The 14,154-nt window shown below is 35.6% G+C and overlaps 1 protein-coding gene across 1 annotated transcript; it reads right to left on the minus strand.

The window, feature by feature from the left end:
• Nucleotides 1-1,421: 1,421 nt before the first annotated feature.
• LOC110447142 (basic proline-rich protein-like) lies at nucleotides 1,422-10,971 on the minus strand. The gene is made up of 2 exons (XM_021492624.1): nucleotides 10,888-10,971; nucleotides 1,422-3,926 (listed from the first exon to the last, which is right to left on the minus strand). The coding sequence occupies exons 1-2, from the start codon at nucleotides 10,969-10,971 to the stop codon at nucleotides 1,422-1,424; spliced, it is 2,589 nt and encodes an 862-aa protein (XP_021348299.1).
• Between the last annotated feature and the right edge of the window lie 3,183 nt (nucleotides 10,972-14,154).

Below are 14,154 nucleotides of genomic sequence, written 5' to 3' on the forward strand. Positions count from 1 at the left end.
CATTTATCGTACTTAAGCTTCCTGGATTAGATAATAATCATAATAGGTCATTTCTAGTTAACATTTTCGTCATCCATTCTTGTACAGAAGAGAGAAAGACGTTGGCTAAATCCCCACCCGTTGATTTGGTTCTCAAAACTGACTCAACGAGAAATGGCCCGAAAATGCTATGAAACATCAACAAAAAGATTTCTAGTTTAGAGGTACTTCCCTGGTCAAAGTATTCATATTTTATTATGATGCTTTGCATTTAAAATTATGTTTGCAGTAGTTGATAGATCCCGAGTTTGTTTCCCTGCATGTTTTTATTTTCAATTTGAAATGACAATAATTCCATAAAGAGAATGGCAAGATGTCACTCGTATTGTATACTTTTGTTGACAATGACATGCATAGCTTAAAGTTGACAATGATAAGTGACTATCGTAAGTTTGTCTGTACGTAGAACCCCTTACTTTATTGTATGTTAGGTTTCAAGTCTTCGATTCCTTCGATGTATTTACATTCTAATTAAAAATCCAAGTATTCTACCAAAATTCTATGAATTAATAAGACCATTATATGCCCTGAACCAATTTTAGCATAGTGACAGATGTAAGACATTGTTATAACTTGGTATAGAAAATAATGTTTGATTAAAAAACAAATGTGATGTGTGTAGTAATTTCAATAATTACTAATTTGGTATCTCGTTTGAAGTCTAGCGTTGTTTGTTTTAGAAACACGGCGTCCTGGTAGTGCAGAGTACTAGCAGAAAAAGTATGCCCGTCTACCAAAAACAATCGACTCGACATACATCAGGCGTTCGCTAATTATACTGTAATCTCTTGGTGCAAGACTCAAATGATTCGTCGATAGACAATTTTTATACCTCTCTCTCAATTATGTATTTAGGTTTTATGTCTGACAACTTCATAAATATCATAATCTTTATTTGCAAAAGACAGTATTGTCTCTGTTCTACATACATTCACAATGTTTGTAATACGGTAGTGGTACAAAATAAGTCTGAAAACTTGCAACAGGCAGCTTTAATAAAATCTGTGCGTTTTTTGTATTTGTTTTTGCTATTCACATGGTAACAACAGCTTTAGAGAGAGAAATATTACATCATTGTGAGTGAAGGATACACTGAGATATTTTACAGTAACTTATTAATACCCTATTTGTAATTTCATTTGCTTTGCTTTATAAATAAACATGGCCGTCGCTATTACCACCCGAGTGTCAATAGCCACTGCCGCGCGGCGTGGCTATTGACCCTCGGGGCATCTTCTCTGGAAAGCAGATACCGGGTGCATGGTTCCGAATTTCTATACATTTTAATCGTTGCTTTGCAATAAATGTATCCAAGCATATATGTAACTTTTTTGTCATTACTTGTACATTGTATTGATTTTTATTGATTTTTATATTTTTATTTAGAGGTATACTATTGCCCATAACTCTCTAAACATACTAAAACTGCTAATAAACAATCGTATCAAATGGACCGCTGGTGGTGGAGTTGGTGCTGGACTTGGTGCTGGTGGTGGAGTTCGTGCATGTGTTTTTGTGTATAGTACAGTTGGTACTTGACTTCGTGTTGGTGGTGGAGTTGGTGCTTGTGTTTTTGTGTATAGTAGAGTTGGTACTGGACTTGGTGCTGGTGGTGGAGTTGGTGCTCGTGTTTTTGTGTATGGTACAGTTGGTGCTGGATTTTGTGTTGGTGGTGGAGTTGGTGCTTGTGTTTTTGTGTATAGTAGAGTTGGTACTGGACTTGGTGCTGGTGGTGGAGTTCGTGCATGTGTTTTTGTGTATAGTACAGTTGGTGCTGGACTTGGTGCTGATGGTGGAGTTGGTGCTTGTGTTTTTGTGTATGGTACAGTTCGTGCTGGACTTGGTGCTGGTGGTGGAGTTGGTGTTGGACTTGGTGCTGGTGGTGGAGTTGGTGCATTTGTTTTTGTGTATAGTACAGTTGGTACTGGACCTGGTGCTGGTGGTGGAGTTGGTGCATGTGTTTTTGTGTATAGTACAGTTGGTGCTGGACTTGGTGCGGGTGGTGGAGTTGGTGCTTGTGTTTTTGTGTATCGTACAGTTGGTACTGGACTTGGTGCTGGTGGGGGAGTTGGTGCATGTGTTTTTGTGTATAGTACAGTTGGTGCTGGACTTGGTGCGGGTGGTGGAGTTGGTGCTTGTGTTTTTGTGTATCGTACAGTTGGTACTGGACTTGGTGCTGGTGGTGGAGTTCGTGCATGTGTTTTTGTGTATAGTACAGTTGGTGCTGGACTTGGTGATGGTGGTGGAGTTGGTGCTTGTGTTTTTGTGTATCGTACAGTTGGTACTGGACTTGGTGCTGGTGGTGGAGTTGGGGCTTGTGTTTTTGTGTATGGTACAGTTGGTGCCGGACTTGGTGCTGGTGGTGGAGTTGGTGCTGGACTTGGTGTGGGTAGTGGAGTTGGTGCTGGACTTGGTGCTGGTGGTGGGGTTGGTGCATGTGTTTTTGTGTATAGTACAGGTGGTGCTGGACTTGGTGCTGGTGGTGGAGTTTGTGCTGGACTTGGTGCTGGTGGTGGAGTTGGTGTTGGACTTGGTGCTGGTGGTGGAGTTGGTGCTCGTGTTTTTGTGTATAGTACAGTTGGTACTGGACTTGGTGCTGGCGGAGGAGTTGGTGCTTGTGTTTTTGTGTATAGTAGAGTTGGTACTGGACTTGGTGCTGGTGGTGGAGTTGGTGCTCGTGTTTTTGTGTATGGTACAGTTGGTGCTGGACATGGTGCTGGTGGGGGAGTTGGTGCTTGTGTTTTTGTGTATAGTAGAGTTGGTACTGGACTTGGTGCTGGTGGTGGAGTTGGTGCTGGACTTGGTGCTGGTGGGGGAGTTGGTGCATGTGTTTTTGTGTATAGTACAGTTGGTACTGGACCTGGTGCTGGTGGTGGAGTTGGTGCATGTGTTTTTGTGTATGGTCCAGTTGGTGCTGGACTTGGTGCTGGTGGTGGACTTGGTGTTTGTGTTTTTGTGTATAGTACAGTTGGTGCTTGACTTGGTGCTGGTGGTGGATTTGGTGCATGTGTTTTTGTGTATAGTACAGTTGGTGCTGGACTTGGTGATGGTGGTGGAGTTGGTGCTTGTGTTTTTGTGTATAGTAGAGTTGGTACTGGACTTGGTGCTGGTGGTGGAGTTGGGGCTTGTGTTTTTGTGTATGGTACAGTTGGTGCCGGACTTGGTGCTGGTGGTGGAGTTGGTGCTGGACTTGGTGTGGGTAGTGGAGTTGGTGCTGGACTTGGTGCTGGTGGTGGGGTTGGTGCATGTGTTTTTGTGTATAGTACAGTTGGTGCTGGACTTGGTGCGGGTGGTGGAGTTGGTGCTTGTGTTTTTGTGTATCGTACAGTTGGTACTGGACTTGGTGCTGGTGGGGGAGTTGGTGCATGTGTTTTTGTGTATAGTACAGGTGGTGCTGGACTTGGTGCTGGTGGTGGAGTTTGTGCTGGACTTGGTGCTGGTGGTGGAGTTGGTGTTGGACTTGGTGCTGGTGGTGGAGTTGGTGCATGTGTTTTTGTGTATAGTACAGTTGGTGCTGGACTTGGTGCTGATGGTGGAGTTGGTGCTTGTGTTTTTGTGTATCGTACAGTTGGTACTGGACTTGGTGCTGGTGGTGGAGTTCGTGCATGTGTTTTTGTGTATAGTACAGTTGGTGCTGGACTTGGTGCTGATGGTGGAGTTGGTGCTTGTGTTTTTGTGTATCGTACAGTTGGTACTGGACTTGGTGCTGGTGGGGGAGTTGGTGCTTGTGTTTTTGTGTATGGTACAGTTGGTGCTGGATTTTGTGTTGGTGGTGGAGTTGGTGCTTGTGTTTTTGTGTATGGTAGAGTGGGTGCTTGACTTGGTACTTGTGGAGGAGATGATGCTTTTGTTTTTGTGTGTAGCACAGTTGTTTCTTGGTTTGGTGCCTGTGATGGAGTTGGTGTGTGTGTATAGTTGGTAGAGTTGATGTATGTGGGTCAGTAGTCACATGGGGCTGAGTAGATGTGTGTGCTTGTGTTGGTAAGGGTAATGTCTGTGAACTACTTTCCCATGATGTCTTTAGATCATTTAAAAAACGATTTTTTTCATGCAATTCTTTAGTCCCACATCTACTTAAGAAACTAGCAAACTATTTGAAAAAATTATCAGCTATACTGAATTTCTGTCTTTCATTCAACACTTGTGCAGATTTTTCTTTGCGTGTGATTAGTTTGTCATGAACTTCTATTAATATTGCTTTATTTGGTGTGGATTGTTGATTTCTTTTTCCATCTATCTGGAACTATATCCTCAACAAAAATATCTAATTCACAATGCTGTCGAACATAAAAGATATGTTGACAAGGCAATTGATAATTGACAAAGAATGAACAATCACATGAGGTACACTTTTCATCAACAACAAAACATGAGTTCCCTTGGTTGACAACACACTGTTTGTTATCATTGTGAGTTAAGTTGAAATCCTTAGATTTGTTTACACTCTTTATATACTGGTTAGTTATTAAAACAGCAGCAGTAGTGACACAAGTCTGATGAATCTGTAAGATTATAGGATGCTGTTTCTTACCTCAATGTGAGTCTTCAAACACAAGTATTCATTGTAGCTTGATGTGGTGTATGATTCCTTAATGAACTCAAACAAATATTGTATAGAGTCAGCTAATTGCATGTGGCGATTAAGGTACATTTTAAGCTTCTGGTTGTGTGATTCTATCTTGTTATTGGTGTTATTCCCATGATTTAGCAGATGTTTTCTATAGTGATGGACCCAAATTTTCTTGTAATTATGCCAGTTATTGTCAAAGTATTCTTGAAAACATGGAATTCTGTTTTTAATTTGGTATACTATTTTGCATACTCTTATTCATTTTTTGCATAGGTGAGATTTCGTAACAGGAGCATTAATTTCTGCCTATCTGCTTTGTTCAAATCAAAAACACAAATTTTCTTTTTGAAATACTTAACAACATGAAATGTGCATAATGTAATTTCAGCACCAGGAATACTTTCTTTCAGTGCGTTTATCCCATTAAAGTGTTTGTCAACCATTTCTTCTTTAATTTTCGATATGTTTGTACTTTCAGCAAAATATTTTAATTTTGTTTTCAAGTTTTCTCTTGTTTCTGATTTCATATAACAATATGCCACTGGCCTACTCTTTCCATCTCTATCTTCAACCAATATAACACACAATGGATATCCCTCTATATTTACGTTATACGTAGAATCAAAGAAAACTACTTCCGGAAATGATTGAAACATGCATGTTTTTCATTTTTGACGTTTGTATGAAGCATATTTCCAGCTCGTCACTCTGGTTCATTTCTATCATAACAGTTGCCCCATGATCTTCCTTTTTACAATCTTTGACACTATCTATTAATATCTGCCCTGATGTCCGACCACCTTATTCTTCTGATTTAAATTTTTTCCTTATATTTGCTAAGTCTTCTGACTGGATTAATTTACCCTTATTTGATTTTACATACTCTTTTATATTCTTTATGTTTGCATTTAAATAAAAATAAAAATTTGATCTCTTCTCTTTCATCTTTCGATTTCCTGTAAACAACAACCAATACTCAATAGTAGACATATGGTCATGTATTATTATGAAAGACCAAACACATTTAAATTTCATACATTATTCAATTATGGAACACAACATGAATTTATATCATTGGCTACATTTATTTCTGATATTAATGAGTTAATTAATTTACAATACTAATGTCCGTCCTGTTCCACCATGTATTATTGTCACCCACTTGTATATATGTATTCTCTACAATGTATTGTTTGTGAGAATAAAACAATTGTCATTGTCATTACCAAACATTCCCTTTCATAAACAAAAGGGCTATCATTCCCTTTATTTGTGCAGTTTTAATGTTTACACCTATACATAATTACAACCAAATTACATATGATTACAATTTTGGTTGGTTAATAAGTGTGTTACTGTGCTTGCCCTATTGAGAAAAATCATGAAACCATATCTGATGTAATTCTTAATCAAGTCATCACTTGAATTGACAAATCTTCAAAAAGGAAAATAATATATGCACAACAATCATATTTAATTGAGTAATTAATCTATTAACTTCGTTAATTTTACATGTTTATTGAAGATTGTTTTAAATTCGTTTGTGAGAAAGGAAATATTTCATAGAGGAACAAAATGAGAAAATCTACATGTGATTTCACATTTGAAGTATTGTTTTGTAAGATTTTTACCTGTAGCAGCTGTATATTGCCCCTTTCAATATTTGATAAAGTTGAAATCGAAACATTTAAACTCATTTCAGACTAAATATTGACCTGTTAATTATGAAAATGTATTAGTTTGTATACGAGGAATATCTTACTATTAGACTTTTTTCACTTTAGGATTTGGGGCAAATAATGAAGTCTTAGGAAAATTGTTATTTTTCAAAAATATTTTTGTTTTCTCAAAACTGCAGATTGACACTACGGCACTGATTTTTAATAGTAGAACATCATGAAAGATGACCAAGATAACTTTTGAAGAGAAATCTAAATTGATTTTCAGGTCACCTGAGTCACTCATGGAATTTTATTTTATTGGGGATATTTTGTTGATTTTCAGTGGGAAATACTATTCCCAATTTTGGAACTATTTTTACTTTATTTCAATATTATTTTATGTTTTAACTAATGTTTACTATCTTCTAAACTTAATTTTGTAAAAGTCAATCCACATATAATTTAACGCAGGTGAAGTTAAATTACATATTAATAAAATATTCAAATATATCCTGCCCTTTTGTGAAACTTTAAGTACCCATAAAAATACACTATTTTGAAAACAAACATGCCTATGAGTTATTTATCTTAATGAATTTAGAGTTTTCCATTTCCCGTTACCGACAAGTGCATCACGACCAGTTAACAACAAGGTGATACTAATTCATATATTTATAGGTGATGTAATGAGCTCAATTGTCTCAAACAGACTTTGGCAAGCAGTGAACATTGTATACTGATAGCAACTTGTATGTATTACAAAACCAAAAGAATGCACATTAATAAATTTTAAATCATACAATGTCTGATATTTTCATCTACCAATATCAGCATAATATAAAGGTGGAATTTATTCTATCCTATTTTTTTCTTATCGATGAGACTATGAACATATTACAAACGCAAACACTTTGATAAATCAAATATATTTACCGAAATGAAATGGTTATACATATTCTTTATATTATTATTTTCATGTTCCGGTTAAAAAATAAATTTAAATCGTAATGGTAACTTTTTAAGCGTTTTATTCTGATTTAATTAATCAGAACTTATTTTTGTAAAAAACAGGTGCGGACTTAAGAGTCTGCACATTTCAGCAGAACGATTTTAAACATACATTCTGCTAATTTTAGATACGGACATTTAGAAGAAGAAAAGGATCTGAGAGATAAAACACGATTTGCGGATTGTAATATTAGAGGATATTTTACATATCTTCATATGATATTAAATATTATTAAGACATTGAACCTCCGATAGGGAAATAATCGCAAAATAAAACAATACACAAACAACAAAAAAGACAAGTTAATATACAAACATAAACAATATCAACCAAACTAAACTTTTAAATGATGCAAACCACACGCCATCAAATCTGTCTTTTGTTGTTAAAAATAGCACATAAACTACACTTTTAGCCGGATATCCGTTATTCGATAATGTTCCGCCGGTAAAGGATGTCTGGAGTTCCGAGATTCACCTGTCGCCGGTGCGTTCGGGTGAGATATAAAACATTGCCGGCCAGTCCTATTTTAGGCAGTATCGATTCATCTCAATTCTCCGGACAGTCGACACATCTGTCTTCCTCATTACAAGAGTTATCTTTCTTATTTTATTAGGGTTTATTTGACCAGCAGCAGTAGTTACCGTGATACGGACTAATTAATGGCCCCATAATTAGCGACGTTGTCTTGTCTAGATGTGTTCTGGTGTAGATTGATGGGAAAACTCTCTTATACTAAAAGTATATAGCTCGCTGATTTTATGATATATGTATAGACTTATTTCGAGGATGATAAAGGAAATATATCACCGACATCTTTATATCGAAATTCGACGAAGTTATTTTTTTCTTTTACATTTTGTGTACCATTGCTTATACAAACTATACAATATATTCGCTAAATACCCTACGAGGCAAGCTTGTAAAGATTGATGTAACGTTTTTATTTTTCGATTTCTTGCAAGAAAACGATTAAGACTAAGGGCATGTCCTAATTATTATTATGATCATTATTTAATTTTCATTCTGTGAAATGTGTCTCTTTAAGTATAAACATAACAAAAATAGAACAAAGAAATTAAAACTAATTGTCTATATTTGGTATTGTTTTATTTGATTTTTTGACTGCTTTGTTATTTATCTATGAACTTTCTTTAAGAAACAATTTAGATTTTATTAAACCAGCACATTAACTTCAGTACCTGAAGAATTCAGAATTAATTGACGACTACATTTTCAGATATATACATATCAATGATTTATATATTATCATCACTAAAAGGATCTCGACAATTTTAAGAACCACACGAATCCGATTGCCAATGCACCAGAAAATCTCCTGGAGATTGATATTCATCGACGATTCTTGTTTCATTATTCTGAGAAAACATTTATATTCCTGAATTGTGCCTGGAAACTAAATTAGATGTCTGGGAAAATAAAGGCACCAATATGGAAGCCAACGCTGACTTTCAGAAATTCGTTTGTTTATTTGTTTTTTATTTTTTTATTATTTTTATTTTCATTAATTCCAATAAGTATATATGTTTGTTTATTGTTTGAGGTATAGGACTATGGTTCATGGTTCATGGTGGTCGACGTCTTCGTAAGCATAGTATTGCTTCTGTTGACGCTTCTTCATAGTTGTTCACATATTAACAGGTTGTGCAGAGGACGCGTTATACAACTTATATTACATATTAGTGGCACGATGGTATGGTCACTTTTGTGTCCCCAAGAAGAGGGCACAAAAGCAAATTCCCAATCCGTGTACAGGTTTGAGTTATGGTCATTGACTATGAGTGTGGATTGCTCTCAGTACATTGCCTCGATGGTTGTTCGATTTTGTAGAGAGTTACATTTACTGTAACGTTGCTGCAGACCAAATCAATCTGTAACCAACTTTAGCCAATGTGATAGCTGTGTTTTGGATCAGCGAGCAAGAAATCTTATCACCGTTCCAATGTGATGTGATAACGTCTCGGAAAACGGTCACGTGATATGGCATGTGGTATACGTGTATACAACGTGAACCTGTGTTATGAACATTGGCCCCATGCTGCCGTAAAAAGTACTGTTAAAGACATGCAACCCATCATATGTTAATTTTAGTAACAGTTACGTATTTACATTTAAAAACTGTTTGATACTCAGTTGACACGAATAAAATTTTGCTCGACCAGACTCAATACTTTTCAAAATACATGTAAGTACTACTGTATAATAACCCCTCGATGTAACGCCCTAGTAATAGTTTCCACTTTGCTTACCGCAAGCATAGTTTAAGACCATCTTTTCCTCTTCTTTACAAAATCCATTTATTCGTCTCTGTCCTTTTATCGACAAACCCCTTTATAATGCCGAAGTTTGTTTGTCATCTGATGACGATATAAGGAGGTTTTATTGTTCTTGCTAAGTGTGATAAATGATGCTGTCTTATAAATGCCATTGTAGGTGTCAAACTCGTCCAAAATATATCCTCTGGATGACTTGCACGAGTGTCCAACCCAAAGTGAATTGACTGTCCGATTCAAAATCAAATGATTGTTCGACTGTACATTAAATGTTCCACGAAAAGTTAATTACCTGTTCAAGGTCAAATAATTATTAAATTAAAAAGTTAATTGATTGTCCGACTCTAGGTGAAATGATTACCCCTTTCAAGGTTGACTGCCTGTCCGAATTTAGGTCAGTTGATTGTCTGATTCAAGGTCAGTGACATGCAACTAACCAACTTTATATCATTTGACTTCAGGTTAAAAACAACTATCCGAACTCTGGGGACTAGGTTGTGAAATGCAGCGCCAATTAACTCAAAATGAATTGAATGTCTGATTCACGGCTACTTGACTGAATGACTCTAACTTAATTTATTGCTCGACTTAAACTTACAAGTCTGTCTGTCTCAACGACAATTGACTCACGAGCATTCGCTATCCGACTCTGGCTTTAGTGACGGTCAGATTCAATGTTGATCAACTCTGCGAGTCGCAGTTAATAATCATTAATTGGTACGCTACTCAAGACAAGTGAACATCTTTTGCTTTAGATTAGTCTAACGAAAAGGACATTTGACTGTCCAATTTCAACTGGACTTAATATTATTGGCTAACTCAATTTTACCTGACTCTCCGAGTCTTATTGAATTTACACTGGCTAGTTGTTGTTGACTGCTCGGCATATGAATAGTTGCCTATTTAATTCAAGGTTAGTTCACCGAGAGGGTCAAGGATAATTGAATTTTCGACTAAGGATAATTTCATATTCTAATTCTATGTTAAATGTATGGTGACACTAGGACATTTCACGCAATGAAAGTTGATTTTTCAAACTTAAAAATTCTTACAAAGCATTCTGAATTTTAAGAGAAGATAAAGAAAATAAGGACAGCAAATGTTTGTTTTCCAGCCTCAAAACCAGTCATACAAATCGGGATATGGAGGTGAAAGAAATTATAAGTAAAATAAAAATATGTAAGAGGGCAAAGTCAAGGGACATAATCCAATTATGCTGACCAGTTTTCAAAATTGTGCCACATCGATCCGATACTCTGTGGAAACTAGCAACCCTGTCAATCACAGATGTATTGATTTGTATAGCTACTTTACCGGGACAGGGAGAGACTCAACGGTAGCGAGCAACAGGAGGATGAGAGACGCCTTATTGACAATACCCTCTCTGAGCTTATCCATTTTTAAAACGTATTATAACACGGATTATTTAATATTTCTATTTGAACTTTTCTATATCTTAAAAAATTCCCTTTGGAATAAGTCTTATTTTTTGCTTTATATGAAAACACGAGTTATTTCGTTTAATCGATAATGGAATTTATTAGTATTTATCGGTTTTTTAGCAAATAAATAATTTAAAACATTATTATGGATCGACTACAACTAAAATTATTTTAACAGGCTGTGTGGAAAACCTATTCTTTTAAAAGAAAGATAAGAAAGATATGAAAGATTTCACAACAGTATAAAATACCAATTCAGACTTAAAATCAGTGAATATTGTCCCATACACGTGGGATTATAAATTATCAATAAACACGTGAGCACGTGATGGAATTATGCCTAAATTAAGAAAAAAGAATTGTGGTCATACGGAGTGTACGCCCTTGCATATATAAAGACTATTGGTCATATACGTCGTAAAGAAATCGAAATAGTGTGTACGAAGCTCCTGCAACAGGTACACGCATTACAACGCCTCTACCAGCTCCGGTATGATAGAAATTGTGTGACGTCATCGTACTGATCCAGCCGCTGAATCTGTTGCTATCTCGGAGGATTCCGGAGCCGGCCTTATAGTCCCTACACAAGAACGCGCATACACAGTGTAGCTGCTTATGGTTTTAAAACTGAGTATTTAGAATGTTTTCCAACTTCACCTGCAGTGTGTGGATACTCGCTTTGATTTCGGCAATAACTCGAGGTAAGCTTGGTTTTTTTGTGTATAATTGCAGATTTCATTAAATTTGTCTCAATTTTCATAAAGTGGCCTGCTATTTGAAGTAAAAACAAAGATAACTGTATATTAACATTACAAAATTATGAAACCAAACAAATGTGTTCCAACTAATACAGAAGTTTAAAGTCTGTTTTTCAATATCCATTTGTTAAAAAAAATCGAAATCGTTCAATTCAAATTTCCAGTGAAAAGTTCAGGTTTATTGGATAACATTTGATTCAGACAAGATAAAAATGTTGAAGTTGCTTACAAGCGAAAAAAGAATAAGTCTTGTTTTAAACGAAAAGTGTGCTTGCTTATAGACAAAATCACTCTTTCTGCTACGACATCATTTTAAAAATATTTTTCTACACAAATGACACATACCGTCTATAAAGGTGCAAACATATTTAAATGATATAAATAGGATTTTTCTTGCTTCTTGATCAACACAAACTATGCTGTTTTCCGTTGGTAGTGTATAACTTGCTATTTCCCATTGGTGTCAATCATGAATGAGGCATTAAGACAGTTATCACTTCACGAATTTATAAAAAAGCAAAAACTTCTATATACTGTACAATATTTTTATCTGCAACTTTGCTTATCGCCAATGTATTTGAAGGTCGAAATTTTCCTTTTTCTAACAATTACATTACACTTCTCCTATATTCTGACAAACCCCTTTATCGCATCGATATGGCGCTAGACAAATTGTGGAAGAGTATGATATCCCTCTATGAACTGTAACTGGTTTTCATCAATTTATGAAATGTCGTTAGTTCGTTCTGAAATCTAAACACACTTTGTGAAACCTGATGTCTTTCAACAATTGATTCTTATTTTATTTTTGTATTCATTAAGGAAAACACATATTTTTACTTTCTTACTAAACAAATATATTTCAAACTATGATTCTGTCGATATTGTAAAGCATCTTAAATATTTGAATATGTTTTTTCGAGTGCTTTGTGGTTTTGTTGAAACTACCCCGGTTATGGCTTTGAGGACGTAACATTACTTAGATTAACATGGACAGTGTTTTTAATGAAACAGAGGACGTCTACCCTTCTGGAACGATTGGACGTACCCTCCTTATACCTTTCCAAGAGTTTCCAAGAATATCTTTGTTTGTTCATATGTGCCTTTAGTTTTATTGATTTAGAGTTCTTATTAATGTTTTGTCGACACCTCAGCAATTCTTGTTGTGTTTGTCTTTTTGGTACACAAATTGAGGTAGATAATATATGTGAGAGATTGACGTCATCAATTATGTGTTGTCATATACGAAAGTTGAGACCCAATCATTGGACACTGGCGTAGATACTGAAACCTTCATTTACAATTTACGAAACCATCACAAAAATCTGAAATATACAGTTTTTACAAAATCCATTGATATACAGGAAAAGTATATTCCTATCTGTTACTCGATTTCAATTTGTCACAGTATTTGTGAGATAGATATTGATACTCGCATATCACAATGAAGGGTTCCTGATATTCATATCACTCATCGTGTCGACATTCTTTTATTTTCTATACCACAACGTCGCTTTTACAAGAAAAGTAATTCTTTTATTCAAAATAAATCTAAATTCTGCTTTAAAGTGCTCCGACCTTTTCATACAGGGGAAATTATCCCAATATCGGTGTTTAAAATGTCTTAAATTACAGTAAAAATGAATCGCATTTGACATTTACGACGTTATGCTTGAAAATGTTAAAGGAGTTTGTCTTTGAAAAAAGAAAACAAGTGCTATTTATTTGTATGGGCGTGGCAGTTAGCCTCAATAATGAATAGTTAATGTAGAATGTGTTTTTAAAAATGTTATCATTTGACAGAAGAAGGAATACGAGTAATTTTATCGAACTCTGAAATAGAAAACAGCGGGGTCGGACATTAAAGACCCTTTAGTTCTTTTCACGTTGCGTTATCTCAGAAACCGACGTGTCCAATATTGCCTGCTTTGTTAGATTTTCAAGCGTTGAAAATTCTTTTCTTTTTGTTTTGTTTGTTGTTGACAAACATGGCATTGTTTTTTGTTGACAAACATGACAAGGGCTATCCTTATTGATGAGCTTAGACTTTGGTAAGACCTGGTCCCGTTTTTCATCAACGTTTACTTAACTTAAATGTTTCCTTAACTTAAAATCGCTTAGGAATTCCTTAGCTAATGTTTTTCGAAAAATGCGTTTCGTGAACGTTTCTTAACTTAACTAAGGAGCTCCTTAAAGTTAAGGACCGTTGATGAAACTGGGGCCAGAACGTTATGGGAGGGCCGTATAGCAATCCTATTATTCGTCCTATCATGCACGGGTTTGATTGACATTATACAGATTCTTCATTATACAGCATGTTTGAAATCTTCATCAGGAATAATTGGTCTTATTCTTCTTGTACTTTTTTCAATGTTCTCAAC

This window comes from Mizuhopecten yessoensis, unplaced genomic scaffold, assembly GCF_002113885.1.
Source record: "Mizuhopecten yessoensis strain PY_sf001 unplaced genomic scaffold, ASM211388v2 scaffold371, whole genome shotgun sequence".
NCBI lineage: Eukaryota > Metazoa > Mollusca > Bivalvia > Pectinida > Pectinidae > Mizuhopecten > Mizuhopecten yessoensis.